The sequence below is a fragment of the Heloderma suspectum genome, chromosome 9 (genome assembly GCF_057233095.1).
Source record: "Heloderma suspectum isolate Gila_16-S chromosome 9, 16-S_ref, whole genome shotgun sequence".
Classification (NCBI taxonomy): Eukaryota; Metazoa; Chordata; class Lepidosauria; order Squamata; family Helodermatidae; genus Heloderma; species Heloderma suspectum.
In genome coordinates, this window is record NC_139466.1 from 47,114,992 (window position 1) to 47,131,945 (window position 16,954).

General features: G+C 45.8%; 1 protein-coding gene across 1 annotated transcript in view; it reads right to left on the bottom strand.

Moving 5' to 3' along the window:
- EDA (ectodysplasin A) overlaps window positions 1-16,954 on the bottom strand; it is a 170,558-nt gene that overhangs the window by 19,053 nt on the left and 134,551 nt on the right. Inside the window, exon 3 of the mRNA XM_084814284.1 lies at window positions 14,106-14,132. Coding sequence (XP_084670410.1) covers window positions 14,106-14,132 — 27 coding nt within the window. The remainder of the gene's footprint in view (window positions 1-14,105; window positions 14,133-16,954) is intronic.

Here is a 16,954-nt window from a genome sequence, read left to right on the forward strand (position 1 = left end):
TCTCTGCAAAATGCAATCTTTTGGATAATTTTTCCACACACTAAAGGCAGGGAACTGGTCCTGCCCTCACCCCAATCGGGGAAGCATGCCTGGCCAGCTGCAGCAGAATGTAGATGGGCCACGGAAGGCACATCCTATGGAAAGGAGCAGTGTGGATGCATCCACACTCGATCGGAGCTGGCAGGGGCAAACGTCTTGCAATACAATAGTGCTGAATGGGAATAAAACTGCTGGCAACAGGAGGTCTGTGCTGGGCTGCCAGAAAAGAGTTTGCCTGACCCCTGTCCTAAAGCAGCAGCACACTTTGCGAGACACGTGTGTGTGTGGGAATGGCATTCTCACAAGGGTTATTGTGCCCTCTAGTACAACAATGTTCCCAACAAATATTTCATAACCTCATGAAAGTTTGGTGTAGCACTAATATTTATTATTAATATAACACAATGACCATGGCTGGTTCCTTATAGAGTAACAAGACAATAGGTCCCTGTTTCAATGAGCCACCAATCTAGAAATCAGTATAGGGGTAGAATCTGCGTTCAGCTGAAGTCCATGATCAGTTCTGCAGATTGGAATTTGTTAGGCCTGGTCACATTTCCTTTTGGCCAGAGGTGCACAGTTTGGGCTAAATCTTACTTCCAGAACTGAAGCTAAACTTAAAGTGAAACCACTGTATATTTATACAAGCATATGACACACATTTTGCAAATGAAGCAGATGAAGGGGATGCAGGGATGACTCCACATGGTAGAGAATCAAGAGGGAAGATGGCCAAAAGGTGGAGCCTGACTGAAAAGATGCTGGAGCTCATCACTGAGTCTATTCTGTGGCAGCGGGGGTCATAATGAAGGAGCTCCTTTCCAACAGCCCTGACTTTGCTGGCTCGGGCTGATGGGAGCTGCAGCCCAACATCTGGAGGCCACACGCTCCCCATGCCTTGACTAGATCCATTTCAACTGGGCGTCAGATCTGGCTTTGGAACAGAAGCTGCCCTGCTTTCCCTGTGGGAGGGCCTTGGCAGAGAAGGGGAGGGGGGTTGTACAAACCTGTTGATTCTCTTGGACTTCCCAGAAGCTTTCAATACCCCCAGTGAAGCTTCCTTCATAGTCTTGAGCATTCTGGCCACAATCCCTGTCCACAGCAGCAAGTATGTCCAAGAATTCATTTGATAGCTGCCTTGCTTTGATAAAGGCATGCTGAATATACATTTCTGGTTTGGAGTTAGCCTGACCCAGGGGCACCAATTTCTCTAGGCATGTATAACATCACATCACCACTGAAGGATGAGGTCTGTAGCTTGGGAGTGCTCCTTGATCCTATGCTGTCCCTAGATCTTCAGGTGGTTGTGGTGGCATTTGCACAATTATGTTCATTGCACCAGCTGCAACGCTTCCTGAGTCAGTCTGATTTGGCAACAGTATCCATGCCTTGGTGACGTCTGCTTAGAATATTGCAGTGTGCTCCATGCAGGGAAGTGTCAGGATGCTTCAGCTAGTGCAAAATGCTGCAGCTAGGCTACTAACTGGTGCATGACATCAAGACCATATTATGCCTGTCTCGAAAGACCTGCACTGCTTGCCAATTGCTTTTTGGGCTCAATTTAAGGTGTTATCCTTAACCTTTTAAACCCTAAACAGCTTAGGACCTGGTTATCTAAGGGACCATCTTTCTCATTATGAACCTCCTCGGTTATAAAGATCTGCAGCAGAGGCCCTCTTGAGCGTACTGCTACCTGCAAAGGCCCATTTCTCAGGCATACATGAAAGGGCTTTCTCCTATGTTGCTCCCAAACTGTGGAAAGCACTTCCTCAGGAACTACAACTGGCCCCCGCTGTCTTGGCTTTCAGAAAGGGTGTGAAGACACATCTTTTAAATGTAGTCTTTTAAATTATGCAGTTGTTTTAATATTTTTAATGGCCTTGTGTTTTATGGTTTTATTGTTGCGCACCACCTTTTAGCAAAAAAGTCAATATAGAAATATTAATGAATACATAATAAATAACATATTGTAATGTCTGCTCTAAATCTGTAGCAAATATTTTGTCATGTTCACAGAATGAAGAGAATGTGGTGCAGTTTCAGATGAAACTCCACGTTTGCAAGCAAGAAGCTTCCAAAATCTCTCAAGCAGGTGAACTCGGAAAGGGCGGCCAAGTGTCTTGTGACAGACTGAAGGAACAGCCTGCCCGCCTCATCTGGTCCTCCAGTGGCAATTGGCCAAAAAACAGCACCAGATCTATTTTCACTTCTGCTCTAAACACCTATGCCTAATGAATGCATGATTTTGGAAGCCAGTGACACCGGTTAAAGAATTAGTTAACCTGTTAAATAAGACTGTTTCATTTGTTCCTTTTTCTTAGCCCAAAAGGTCGTAAGCCAATCACAAGGCAACGTGCAGCACCATCCCATTGTGTTCTGTGGGGCTTTACTACCAGGTAGGGTGCCTAAAAGATAAAGTGCTACTGCTCATGTGCTAATTTTCACCGAGTGTGAGGAGGAGCCCCAGTGATAAAGCATCAAATTAAAAAGAAGTGAAACACACACAAGCCTGAGTGGTTCAGAAAAACTCAACCATATACTTAGACAAAGCCCAAGTTTGGAAATGGGCTTAAAAAGTTAATACCTAGCTCTACACTGGCAAGGACCACAGGGCAGACCTTAGCTACTTGAAAAGTCTGCTTATAAACAAAATGTTTCCGTTCAGATTCAGGTTCTGGGTCCTTAAAGTGCAGCTCATAAACTAAAGTTTTGGTATAGATGTCAGCCTAAATTAGGCCTTCAGCTTCTCGTTCGGTTTCAAAAACCAGAGTGTAAACTAGAAAGTGCACACTGAGCCATTCTCACAATGACTCGGCCCCTTGCATTCCCAGAGAAGCTCAAAACCCATCCTCTCATTAACCCGTTACTTATTGTCTATTCCCCTCACAAAAATCTCCATTCGCAGGGGCTCAACTGCCCAGTAGTGGAGCCGTCCCTCCCCCTGCTTTTTAAGCAAAGCTTATTAATTGTTCCATGTGGGAACAAATGATACCGCCAAGTGGCACTACGAAGAAATCAAGTCAGACTTTGAAGCTTTGGGAGGGAAACTCAAGAACTTTGGGGCCCAGACAGTTTTCTCATCCATCCTTCCAGTAGTTAGAAGAGGGATAGAAAGGGAACGAAAAAAACCCCGGGTGAATGACTGGCTACGAAGGTGGTGCCAGCACAAGAGATTTGGATTCTGGGACCATGGGCTACACTTCCTGGAAGATGGACTGTTAGCAAGGGATGGGTTGCACCTCAGAAAGGCTGGGAAGAATGTGTTTGGCCACAGCATGAAGAACCTTATCAGGAGGGCTTTAAACTGAATCCTAAGGAGGAGGGAGATGTAAAGTTGGGGGTAACACCGGATGAAGCCTCAACGCAGCAAAACAGAGAGAACAGCTCCAATAGCACCCAATAATAGTCTTCAGAAACATGTAGGAAGAAAGCCCGACTATCAAGCACATCGTCTTCCATGTCTATATACTAATGCCCAGAGTCCAAGAAACAAAAAGAACAAACTTGAACTCTTAATACAAGAGGGAAATTATGACTTGATAGGTGCAACTGAGACTTGGTGGGGTCACTCTCATGACTGGAATACAGCAATTGAAGGATATAACTTGTTCAAAAAGAACCGGAGGAACTGAAAGGGAGGTGGGGTTGCAGTATATGTGAAAAATACATATCTCTGCACAGAAATACAGGAGGATGAGCTTGGTAGCCCCTTCGAGAGCATCTGGGTTAAAATAAATGGAGCAAAGTATAAAAGGAACACGGTGGTCGGAGTCTACTACCAGCCACCCAATCAAGGAGAAGACGAGGATGAAACTTTTGATAAGCAAATAGCCAATGTTTCAAGGAAGCATGATGTAGTAGTAATGGGGGACTTCAATTTCCCCGATATTTGTTGGGAGACAAATTCTGCAAAATATGGCCCCTCCAGGAAATTCCTGACTTGTGTGGTGGATCACTTCCTCCTACAGAAAGTAGAGGAAGGAACTCGAGGATCGGCTATCCTTGACTTGATCCTAACCAACAGAGATGACTTAGTGGATGAAGTAGCAGTTACGGGAACTCCGGGGGAAAGCGACCATGTTATACTTGAGTTCTTGGTTCTAAAGGAAGCAAAAGCCAAGTGTAGCCAAACGCGTACCCTGGATTTTAGGAAAGCTGATTTTAATAAACTCAGAACAATGATAAGTAAGGTCCCATGGCAAGTGACTCTAACAAGAAAAGGAGTCCAAGATGGGTGGGAGCTTTTAAAAAAGAAAATTCTCAACACAAACAATTCCAACAAGAAGAAAAGGTGGAAAACAACGGAAGAAGCCAATGTGGCTTCACAAAAAGCTTAGAGATGACCTGAAAACAAAAAAGGACACATACAGGAAGTGGAGAGAAGGCCAAGTAACAAAGGAAGAGTACAGGCAGGTAGCACAGAATTGCAGGGATGGCGTCAGGAAGGCTAAAGCTGAGAATGAGCTGAGGTTAGCGAGGGATGCTAAAAACAACAAAAAGGCTTTCTTCAGATACATGCATAGTAAAAGACAGAGGAAAGAAATGGTGGTTCAGCTATTAAGTAAGGATGGCAAAACGATAACAGATGACAAAGAAAAGGCAGAGGTGCTCAATTCCTACTTTGGCTCAGTCTTCTCCCAAAAGAGGGTCTATGACCCCCCTGGCAAAGGTGAAGTACAGGCTGAAGGGGCAGGATTGCAGCTTGAGATCGATAGGCATATGGTCAAGGAACACCGAATTACTTTGAATGAGTTCAAATCTCCAGGGCCAGATGAACTGCATCCTAGAGTAATAAAGGAACTGGCAGAAGAGCTCTCAGAACCACTGTCTATTCTCTTTGAGAAATCATGGAGTGCCATGAGAAATCATGGTGAAGTGCCAGATGACTGGAGGAGGGCTAATGTAGTCCCTATCTTCAAAAAGGGTAAAAAGGAGGAACCTGGGAACTACAGACCAGTCAGTCTGACACCAATCCCTGGGAAAATTCTGGAGCAGATGATAAAGCAATCCATCAGTAAGCACCTTGAAAACAATGCAGTGATTACTCGAAGCCAACATGGATTTGTCAAGAACAAACTGTGGACTGTGGGCATAATATACCTTGACTAGGGATGGCGGAGATTTCCGCCACGGAGTCCAACGAAGCTGGATTCTAAAGAATCTGGCCCTCCGGAGTCCGTGACGGAACAGACCATTCACCTCCGCCACTGTGTGAAGTTCACGCCGGCTGGATCCTACCTGCCGCCGGCCACGTCCGGGTCCATCTGCTCACTCCGCTGCCGGTCTGCGGACACAAATGGCGTCCAGCGTAGTGGACGCCATTTGCGTCCCTGCTCTTTGCCGTGATGGGCTACATAAATCTTTACGTAGCCTAACATGGCAAAGAGCAGGGACGCAAATGGTGTCCGTAGACCGGCACCGGACAGAGGTCTGGCAGTGGATGGTCCCAGCTGGATGGTCCCGCGGACTCCCCAGCGGACTTAGGTGAGTGGGGTTCGTACACCCCTAACCTCGACTTCAGCAAAGCTTTCGACAAAGTGCCCCATGATATCCTGACGAGCAAACTAGCTCAAAGTGGGCTAGATAAAACAATGACCAGGTGGATCCACAGTTGGCTACAGAATTGGACTCAAAGAGTGCTAACCAATGGGATCTTCTCAAACTGGGGAGAGGTAACGAGTGGGGTATCGCAGGGCTCAGTCCTGGGCCCAGTGCTCTTCCACATTTGTATTAATGACTTGGAGGAGGAGGTGCAGGGAACGCTGATCAGATTTGCAGATGACACAAAATTGGGCAGGATAGCTAATACTTTGGAAGACAGAAACAAAATTCAAAGTGATCTGGATAGACTGGAGCGCTGGGCAGAAAACAACAGAATGACATTTAATAGGGATCAATGCCAAGTTCTGCACCTAGGAAAAACAAACCAAATGCACAGTTATAAGATGGGGGATACGTGGCTCAACCACACTACATGTGAAAAGGATCTTGGAGTTGTCATTCACAAGCTGAATATGAGCCAACCATGTGATGTGGCTGCAAAAAAGGCAAATGCTGTTTTGGGCTGCATTAATAGATGCATAACTTCCAAATCCCGGGAAGTACTGGTTCCCCTAGTGGTGGTGCAAGGAGGAGTGGTTCAGATTTGGTAGGCACTGTTAGGGAACATTTCAGAACAGGCTGGGTCTGTACAAAAGGCTCCACTTGAAAAAGAATGGAACCAGACTGCTGGCACTTGGCATCAATGTTGGCAGAGCAGCTTTTAAACTGAACCCTGAGGAATGTTGACAGTAGCTGATAAGTATCCTGTTTCAGGCTGAACCATCCCCAGGGAATGAAAGTCAATTTTTTTCTGATTGCCCAAATGGGAGTAGGGTGGAAATAGGCCACTTGGGTTCACACGACATGTCAAGCCACGGCAAGCCAGGTGCCTGCAGGTGCCATGCAGTAACCTGATAATTAGTCAAAGAGGCCTACGGGCCATAGCAGAAGAGGGAGATGCCAGAAACTTGCGAACCGCACAGACAGTGTTGGCTATTGGGCAGTATGGAAAGGTAATAATAATAATAAAAAATCTGGGGAGGGACACCATGTACAGGTGTTTCTATGGTTTTGCTAGAAGCTTCTGAGCCAAGATGGGAAAGTTGTGCTTAGTTTTAAAGGAGAACCTAGATACAGAGCTCGTTCACATTACATGACAGCCCACATAATTTACTCATGGGAGCTGGTGCATTGTGCAACAATTTACCTGTTGGTGCCTGGCTTACCATGGCTTGTCGTATCATGCAAACCCAGGCAGAAGGGGTTTATTTATTTATTACATTTCTATACTGCCCAACAGCCGAAGCTCTAACCCTCAAACAACCCCTGCCGCCTGGGTCTGCACAACATGACAAGCCACAGCAAGCCGAGTTCCCAGTGGTGCAATAATGGTGCCCGCATGCACCCATGATGGGCTGTCATGTCATGTGAACTCTGTCATGTAAGCCATGGTGGGCTGTTGTTCATGTGAAACAGGTCGTAGTGGGCATAACAGAAACCTGTGGAATGGAGAGAAGCAGTGTTTCAAAGAGGGCATAGTTTCAAGAAGACTAGAAACTTTAAAAGGGTAAGACTCCTAAACAGAATTGTTGCGTGTGGCAATACCAGGCCCAAAATGTAATTTAGTACTGGGGACATGCTATCATCTCCCTGGCCAAAATGCAATCTTGATATTGAACAAAATCAGGGAGGCATCCAAAGGAGAAAGGGTTGTAGTAATGGCTCACTTCAATTACCCTCACACAGACTGGATAAATGTGTGTTCCAGTCATGACAAAGAGATACAATTTCTAAATGACTGTGCCCTACAACAGAACTGACCAGAGAGGAATTAAAGGAAAGAAGGCTTCTTTATGAAACTGGAAGTCTTGCCCAAATGAGGAGAACAAATAAGAACACAAACTTGCACAAAGGAAATGCAAGCAGACAATAAGTGATGCAAAAAAGGATTCTGAGGAGCATATCCCTAATAACACAAGAATGAAAAAAAAATCTTTAAAAGCATCAGAAGCTGGAAACTGGCTAGGGTGGTGGCTGGACCACTGGATGACAATGGGATTAAAAGAGTACTAAGGGAGGATAAGGAGATTCCAGAAAAGGTGAATGTATTATTTGCATCTGTCTTCACTGCGTGCGATGTAAGGCATAGGAAAAAACTAGTATTTTCAGGAAAGGAGTCTGAAGAATGGAGTAAATAGTGATGACTAGCTAAAAATGGGACAGATGAAACAATGATCAGGTGGATTCGCAGCTGGCTACAGAATCGGACTCAGAGAGTGCTTATCAGTGGGATATACCCAAACTGGAGAGAGGTAACGACCAGGGTACTGCAGGGCCCAGTCCTGGGCCCAGTGCTCTTAAACATTTTTATTAATGACTTGGGTTCAAGGCTGCACTGAGCAGGTGGTTGGACTTGATGGTCTTATAGGCCCCTTCCAACCCCACTATTCTATGATTCTATGAGGAGGTTCAGGGAACGCTGATCAAATTTGGAGATGACACAAAATTGGGCGGGATAGCTAACACCCTGGAAGACAGAAACAGAAACAGATCTTGATAGGCTGGAGCCCTGGACAGAAAACAACAGAATGACATTTAATAGGGATAAATGCCAAGTTCTGCACCTAGGAGAAAGAAACCAAATGCACAGTTACAAGATGGGGGATACGTGGCTCAACAACACTACAAGCGAGAAGGATCTTGGAATTGTTGTCGATCACAAGCTGAAGATGAGCCAACCATGTGATGTGGCTGCAAAATAGGCAAATGCTATTTTGGGCTGCATTAATAGAAGTATAGCTTCCAAATCACACCACATGTTTAGCCTTGAGAAGAGAAGACCGAGGGGAGATATGATAGCGCTCTTCAAAGGTTGTCACAGAGAGGACGGCCAGGATCTCTCCTCGAGCATCCTGGAGTGCAGGACACAGAATCTTATTTATTTATTTATTTATTGCATTTATACCCCGCCTTTCTCCCTCTCGCAAGGAATAATGGGCTCAAGTGACAGGAAGCCAGATTCCGTCTGAACATCAGGAAAAACTTCCTGACCGTTAGAGCAACACGACAATGGAACCCATTACTTAGGGAGGTGGTAGGCTCTCCCACACTGGAGGCATTCAAGATGAAGCTGGACAGCCATCTGTCAAGGATGCTTTGACTTGGATTCCTGCACTGAGAAGGGGGTTGGACTTGATGGTCTTGCAAGCCCCTTCCAACCCTGTTATTCTATGATTCTATGATTCGAAAGGATGAAGTTCTCAGCCTTATTGACAAGATGAAAGAGAACTAATCACCAGGTCCTTATGGTATCTATCCAAGATTTCTTAAAAGAGCTCAAATGTAAAATTTCTGTTCTTCTAACAGCAACAAAAGTACTACCTTCAGGGGGGCCAATGTAAGACCAATTTTAAAAAAGGGTTCCACAGGAAATTCAGAAAAGTACAGGTCAATTAGCTTACCATCTGTTTTGAGTAAATTGGTGGAAAGAGTTATTAAAGATAAATTAGTGTGCAATCCTATGGAGATAGAAGTCAGCCTCCAAACGTGGAGGCTGGTGACTACCCTATGCAGGGTGGCTGGAACACAGAGGCGATTCTCTCCTCTATGCTCCAGCCACCCTGCATTTTCAGCTAGACATGCGATTACAGGCGCCTAGCCAGGGACTCCAGAGCGGTGGGGGGGGGAAGGCTGCGCAGTGCTTAGGAAGCCTCATAAAGAGGCTTCCGTGGTCTCCTCCCCTCCCTGCTCATGGGTCCTCTCCCTTTGCACCCTCTCTGCAAGGAAGACCTGCGCCAGCTACAAGCGGGCAGGGAGCATAGTTTATGGGAACCGAGCTTGGAGCCAGGGCTCTGACCTTGGTTCCCACAAGCTGAAAAATCCTACGGCCCTCTAGACAGTGTCTAGTGGCCATAGGATTGCTCCCTTAGTAAGCTTATAGAAGGATGGCAAGCCCTGCTGGAAAAGAATCATTATGGATTCCACAGAGGTAAGTCCCATCTCACTGACGTTTTAGAGTTCTTTAAGAGTGTCAACAAACATGTGGACAGGGCTGATTTGGTAGACATTGTTTACTTCGACTTCCAAAAGGCTTTTGACAAAGTCCCCCATGAAAGACTCTTGAGTAAACTTAGTCATGGAATTAGATAAGAGGTCGTCTTATGGATCAGTAATTGGTTAAAAAAACAGAAAACACAGTAGGATTAAATTGTCAGTTTTCTCATGGGAGGGATGTAAACAGTAGGGTCCCTAGAATGGCTCTTTTATTCTTATTTGCATATACCCCACACATTTACAGATTGATGGCCTCTCTCCCACACTGGCAAAAGCCTCGGCATGCCCCTTTGCAAGAGAGATTAAGCACTGACCACACCTGTTGCAAACGAACTACAACAGACACATTTTGTTTTCCTCCCTCCTAGTTTTTCCTTCTTCCAGCAATTCTTTATAAACACTTTTCTTTTGTAACTCTCCCCTACCAGCAAGCTCTCCTTGTCTCCTCCCTGCCATGACTTAAGCAGCACTCAGCCAAGAAGTCTACTTTCAATACTATGGGAAACCTATAGGGATGCAGAACATTACTTGTGTGTGTCTGTGTATTACTGCAGTGTATTGCCCCTGCAGTAGGCCTCTTAATTTAGAGGTACCAAGATAGTGATAAATCAGATCCCGCATTCATCAACAACTTTCCCAGCATCGGCTAACAGTGCTTGGTCAGAAGGGAAACAATCAGAACTGTCCCAGCACAGACACCTGCAGCTTTAAGGCAAACAAGCCTCACTTCCCAGGCACATCCTGATAAGACACTGCAGCTTGTTAGTATGGAATGTGCTGAGGCCGCACTATCAACCTTTGACTCATCCTGGTCAATCAAGAGGCCTGTTAGGGAAAATAGCAGCCAACTGACCCAAAGTCAGAGAGCATTATGGATCATCTAAGCCCCTCTAAAACTACTAATAGCTTGGTTCAGGCCTGGGGCCTTACGGGGGCAATTGCCCTCCACCAAGTCCTTTGTGCGTCGGAAGACATCGATGGGTGCTCTGCCCCTTCACAGTTTCGCCTTTTTTCATGCTGGGAGAGGCATGGAGAAAGGGACCCAGCTGGTGCTGAGAGGGCAGCTGCTTCTCCCAGTGCCAGCTGAGCTCCTGGCTTCACATGGGGGCACGGCACACCATGCGAAACATCTTGGCCAGTGCCAGGAAGAGCATCCTCTCAAAAGTCCCTGCCAGCCTGCATCCTCTGCCCACTGCTCCCCCTCCCAATGGAAGAGTGGTGTGCAAGGGAATCCCCACTGTTCTCTGCAATCAGAGATAATAACAGGGATTCCCTAAAGTGGTAATTCCTCCAAGGGGCTGGTGGGCCAGATGAGGTCCCTGGATGGGCGTTCTGCACCCCTGCTCTAGGAAATGGAGGAAGCACCTCTGTGCACTGAGTGCCTTTCCCTCACCACTGAATAGCTGCACATAACACATAACTGTTACCCCAAAATGTCAATCTACTACGACCAATTTGATTTCAAGCTAGAGTCTACGCAAAACTGAAAAACACAAATGACCGAGCTTATCTAGGATTGGGTTGAAATTGTAGCCAAGTCAGCGGAGTGCAATGAGGGCAATTTGTTAAGCATGCTGTACTATGTCTGCATGTTGAGAGCAATCGGGCTGCAATCCTATGCATACATTCCTGGGAGTAAGCCCCATTGAACACAGTGGAACTTACTGCTGAGTAGACATTCATAAAATTCTGTAAGTGAGCAGTGTTTCTCCCCCATCTCCTCAAATAACTCTTTTTAAAAGCCTGGCTGACAAACAAAATAGCCCCAGATTTCTTCCTCTGAAACTGTGTAAACCCAGTGTAAACCCAGTTTTCCCAAAGAATGGTGGTGGTGGTGAAATAATTCCCCTTGTCTATTTGCATGAAGTCAAGCGCAATTACCAAAAAGACTTTGAACCATGCCCTGAATGTAAAAAAGAAGAGAAAGCAAGACCCGGATGGGGAGGGAAAGAAGAATGACAACTGGGACGGCAGAGAGGAGAGGAAGCATTGCCCAAGCGCCTGCTTGCAGAGGGGAGGACTGTCAGAGAAAACGGGTGGAGGTGGAGGGAAGGTAGGTTCAGCAGGGAAGGTGGCTGAGAGGGCCTTTCCTTGTTTTTTGATCTGTGAAATGTACCTATAAACTCTGGTGTGGTTTAGAGTTTTATACTCCTGACGGTGGCAACAGGAGGTTCTTCTGATGCAGTCTCGCAGCACTTCTTGGAACATGATGCATAATCTACTGCACCCTACAGCTAGGGGAAAAGTTAAATGTCGGGGACAAGGGAGCGAGAAGTTTGTGGAAAAGGAAATTAAATCTTTTGCTGTGCTGCAAACCAAAAGTTGCAGTTTGGAGTGGTTTGTCTGAAATAAAATATCAGCATTTCTCAAGTGAGCTTTTCTTGGCCTCTTGATTTCCCTCCCTCTTCAATTGCCACAAAGCTTCCAGCAGTGGGTATGTAAGGAGCAGAGAGCACCCTATAGTGAAAATATCTCATCTGCACATAACACCAAGGGCAGAATCTTACAACATCCATGCCCAATGCTCGGAAGCCTCTGAACTCAGACTGTTATGAGCAACCAGTGCAGAGCAAAAGGAGTGGCAGAACTGATTGTCACCTCCGCTGTTCCACTTTTAGCTAGATGGGCTTTTTCATCCATCTAGGTGGGGCACTGTGGAGGGGAAGGGAAGGAATCTGGAGAGGGATACAGCATAACCTGGCCCCTCCCAACCCTGCCCACAGGAATGCCCCCTTTACTCCCTCTCTGAGGTCGCAAAAGTAAGCTTGGAGAAACAGCCAGTGTGGTTCTATCCACACACTGTTTAGGTGCCAAAGGGTTGCTCCCTAAAGCCCTTACATGGGACACTGAGAGGGGAATAAAACAGCAGATACATTAGAATAGTAGCTTTTGCCAGTTTCTTTATTTGCCCCAATGAAAACTATACAAGTTATACAAGTCGTACAGTTTTGGTATCACCACAATCTGGGTTGTTTTCAGTCTACAGTCCATTTATACCTTGTTAACTCTTGAACTTGTGATGCCTGTATATTCGACTTTCACTTTGTAGGTACAATGAGGAGTGTTGGTGGGAAGAGAAGAAGGGAAGATAAAAGAAAAGATAAACAAACTGGGGAAAGAAAAGTGGCAGGGTATCCTGTAGTTTAAAAGACTGCTGCCATTATGCCATGCCTCCTAACGGAGGGCTACTGAGAGTGGAAAGATTTAAAGCAAACAGCATTATCAGAAGATCCTGGGCACAGCTCAGACGATTTAGGGCCCACGTCTAGGTGTGCTCTCTCTTGGTGTGCATGGGAGTGCAGCCTTAATCTTAATAAAACTGTCACAGGTGGCTTGCAGAAGAAATTTAAGGGCAAAACAAGATTGGGAAGCAATCCTATGCATGCTTAGACAGAAAAAAGTCCTACAACTGCCAACGTTCCCAAGCCAGCCATGCTGACTGGGGAATGCTGGGAATTGTAGGACTTTCTTCTGTATGAACATGCACAGGATTGTGCCCTAAGTTGTGTTTCTTTCTGGATCAGTGCTTATGCCTTTTCAGATCTGATCTGGCTACTGGCCAAGCCTTGTCCTTGTCTGTCTCTTTGCTCTCTTCTCCCTCCGTGAGACACTATAAAACTATAACCTTGAACCACATTCCAGATCTTACACACATATCCCCTATAGCATTTATCATTAAATTCCTTTGGTTTAAATCATCTTCATCCTAGACTTACCTTAATACAGGATCAAATGTGCACCTAAGCCAGGTTTCACTAGGCAGACTCCCCCCACCTCCGGAATCAAGGGGAAAGACACACTACAGATGTTTCTGCTAATCCTGCCCCAGAGGCCTGTTCTGCTACTAAATTAGTTGCTACTTCAGGTGTAACACAATTACATGTAATCCGAAAACAGCACGTGCAGGCAGGCAGCGCTAGTGTGCATTTGGTTTTCCGTCCAAGTGAGATTCCTGCTTACAAAGCTGGGAGAGCATCCCCTTTCTTTTGCTTTAACTAGCACCACATTTGGAGGCATCAGATATGCTTAGAAGAAGCTGCCTGAGCACCCGGACAGCTTTCCCATGTTGGAAACCGAGCAGGGCATTCCAGCAACTGGCCACAGAGACAGAGCAAGAGAGCGAGAGAGAGAAGGCAGGGCAGTTGTCTTGCCTCTGGCCTTAGGGAGAGCCAAGCATGGCTACCATCTTGGCACTGTGAGAAAACAGCACTGTGTGGAGACAGCATCCCTGCTCATCTCTCTCCAGGCACAGACAAGCACGGAGGGAACTCGGAGACCTGCTCAGAGGATGCAATGGCCAGGAAAGCCTGGTTGTGCCCAGGCAAGTGGACTGGGGATGCAGCCACCCACTGCGAATGCTGTCTTGTCTTTTGGTTGGATTTCCAATACCTGGGGTAGATTCATGCGTTCATTTGTGTTTTTCCGTATGCACTGGTGCTGGACAGAAGAGAGAGGTATGAACATACACTTACCTTTTTTCTTTTTAGAGGAACTTGTGCCTACAAAAGAGAAATGGAAGATATTTCAGCCACCTGAAATTAGGTCTCATATCCATTAACAATGAAGGAATGGACAGATGACAATTCTCATAGGCTAGGTCAACCTTCCTCCACCTGGGCCCTCCACATGTTTTGGGCTACAACTCCGAGCATTCTTGGCCATGATCCATGCTAGCTGGGGCTGATGGGAGTTCAAGTCCAAAATATCTGGAAAGCAGCAAGCTGGCGAAGCCTGGACTAGGGATTCAAAATTACGCCCCCCCCCAAAGGCTAACTATGGATACATGAAAACATCTGGAAAACTTATACAATTCAAGGCACAATCCTGTGCGAGTTCAGACAGAAAAACATCCACAACTCCCAGCATTCCCCAGTCCCCCATGCTGGTTGGGGAATACTGGGAGTTGTAGGACTTTTTTCTGTCGAAATCTGCATAGGATTCTGCCCTCAGTTTATTTGTTTAGAATGAATACTTGAAAACCAATGGCTTAAGAAAGGGATGGAGAATGTGTGGTCCTCCAGATGTTTTTGGACTACAACTCCCATCAGCCATAGACAGCATAGTAAATGGTGAAGGGTAAGGGAGCTGCGGTCCAACATCTGGAGGGCCACATGTTCCCTGTCCCTAGTTTAAAACTATGCAAACATAACTATTCAATATCCACAGAAGTTAAATGGTAATTTTTTCTCTTGTTTTTGTTTAATATTTGACCGATAACCTTATTATATGATATGGTTTTCAATAAGACCATCTATAGTCTATTTTTTTGTAAATATTTTAAAATTTTATGTTTGAATTATAGTTTAATGAATAAACCAGATGCATCTTCTGTGGTCTGAAATAGAGGAATTTCAAAGACTCTCCTGTATTTGAGCACTTGAATGGGCCAACCATTCAGCCTAGCTGAGTTACATCTGGTTGCTCCAACAACAAACCATACATTGCTATCCCTCCAATAAGTCACAATTCAACTGGTCTTGCTCATGCATTTCCCCCCAAAAGAAACTGCTCAAATGTTACAGTCAGCCGAAGTAAGCCTGCTTCTCTTTCATTTTGTGTGTTCTGACTAGTGAACTATGTGTGAAACAGGTTGCCCTGTAAAAAAATCCTTCAAGAAGAATTTCCTTCCAAGAATGCCATGATGGAAAATATTTTATTCCTTCAATACCATGGCTTTCCACACATAGTCAAGTTTTTTGGTGGGGTGGGGACCTTATATTTAGCACAACTTTCCTGTCTTTCTCTCCTTCTTGGGTACACGCAGAGGCATGTGGTCAAGGAACACCTAATTACTTTGAATGAGTTCAAATCTCCAGGGCCAGATGAACTGCATCCTAGGGTAATAAAGGAACTGGCAGAAGAACTCTCAGAACCGCTGTCTATTCTCTTTGAGAAATCATGGAGGACGGGGGAAGTGCCAGATGACTGGAGGAGGGCTAATGTTGTCCCTATCTTCAAAAAGGGTAAAGAGGAGGAACCTGGGAACTACAGACCAGTCAGCCTGACATCAATCCCTGGGAAAATTCTGGAGCAGATGATAAAGCAATCCATCTGTAAGCACCTTGAAAACAGTGCAATGATTCCTTGAAGCCAACATGGATTTGTCAAGAACAACTCCTGCCAGACGAATCTGATCTCATTTTTTGATCAGGTCACCTCCCTTGTGGATTGCAGGAATGCTGTAGACATCATATACCTCGACTTCAGCAAAGCTTTCGACAAAATGCCCCATGATATCCTGATGAGCAAACTAGCTCAAAGTGGGCTAGATGAAACAACGATCCGGTGGATCCACAGTTGGCTACAGAATCGGACTCAAAGAGTGCTTATCAATGGGATCTTCTCAAACAGGGAGAGGTCACGAGCGGGGTACCGCAGGGCTCAGTCCTGGGCCCAGTGCTCTTCCACATTTGTATTAATGACTTGGAGGAGGTGGTGCAGGGAATGCTGATCAAATTTGCAGAGGACACAAAATTGGGCAGGATAGCTAATACTTTGGAAGACAGAAACAAAATTCAAAGTGATCTGGATAGACTGGAGCGCTGGGCAGAAAACAACAGAATGAAATGTAATAGGGATCAATGCCAAGTCTGCACCTAGGAAAAAGAAACCAAAGGCACAGTTACAAGATGGGGGATACGTGGCTCAACAACACTATAAGCGAGAAAGATCTTGGAACTGTTGTCCATCACAAGCTGAATATGAGCCAACCATGTGATGTGGCTGCAAAAAAGGCCAATGTTATTTTGGGCTACATTAATAGAAGCATAGCTTCCAAATCCTGGGAAGTACTAGTTCCCCTCTACTCAGCACTGGTTAGGCCTCATCTGGAGTACTGTGTCCAGTTCTGGGCACCACACTTTAAGAAGGATGCAGACAAACTGGAGAGGGTTCAGAGGAGGGCAACAAGGATGATCAGGGGACTGGAAACAAAGCCCTGTAAAGAGAGACTGAAAGAACTGGGCATGTTTAGCCTTGAGAAGAGAAGACTGAGGGGAGATATGATAGTGCTCTTCAAGTACTTGAAAGGTTGTTACAGAGAGGAAGGCCAGGATCTCTTCTCAGTCATCCCAGAGTGCAGGACACGGAATCATGGGCTCAAGTAACAGGAAGCCAGATTCCGGCTGAACATCAGGAGAAACTTCCTGACTGTAAGAGCAATACGACAATGGAACCAATAACCTAGGGAGGCGGCTGGCTCTCCCACACTGGAGGCGTTCAAGGCGAGGCTGGACAGCTATCTGTCAGGGATGCCCTGACCTGGATTCCTGCACTGAACAGGGGGTTGGACTCGATGGCCTTGTAGGCCCCTTCCAACCCT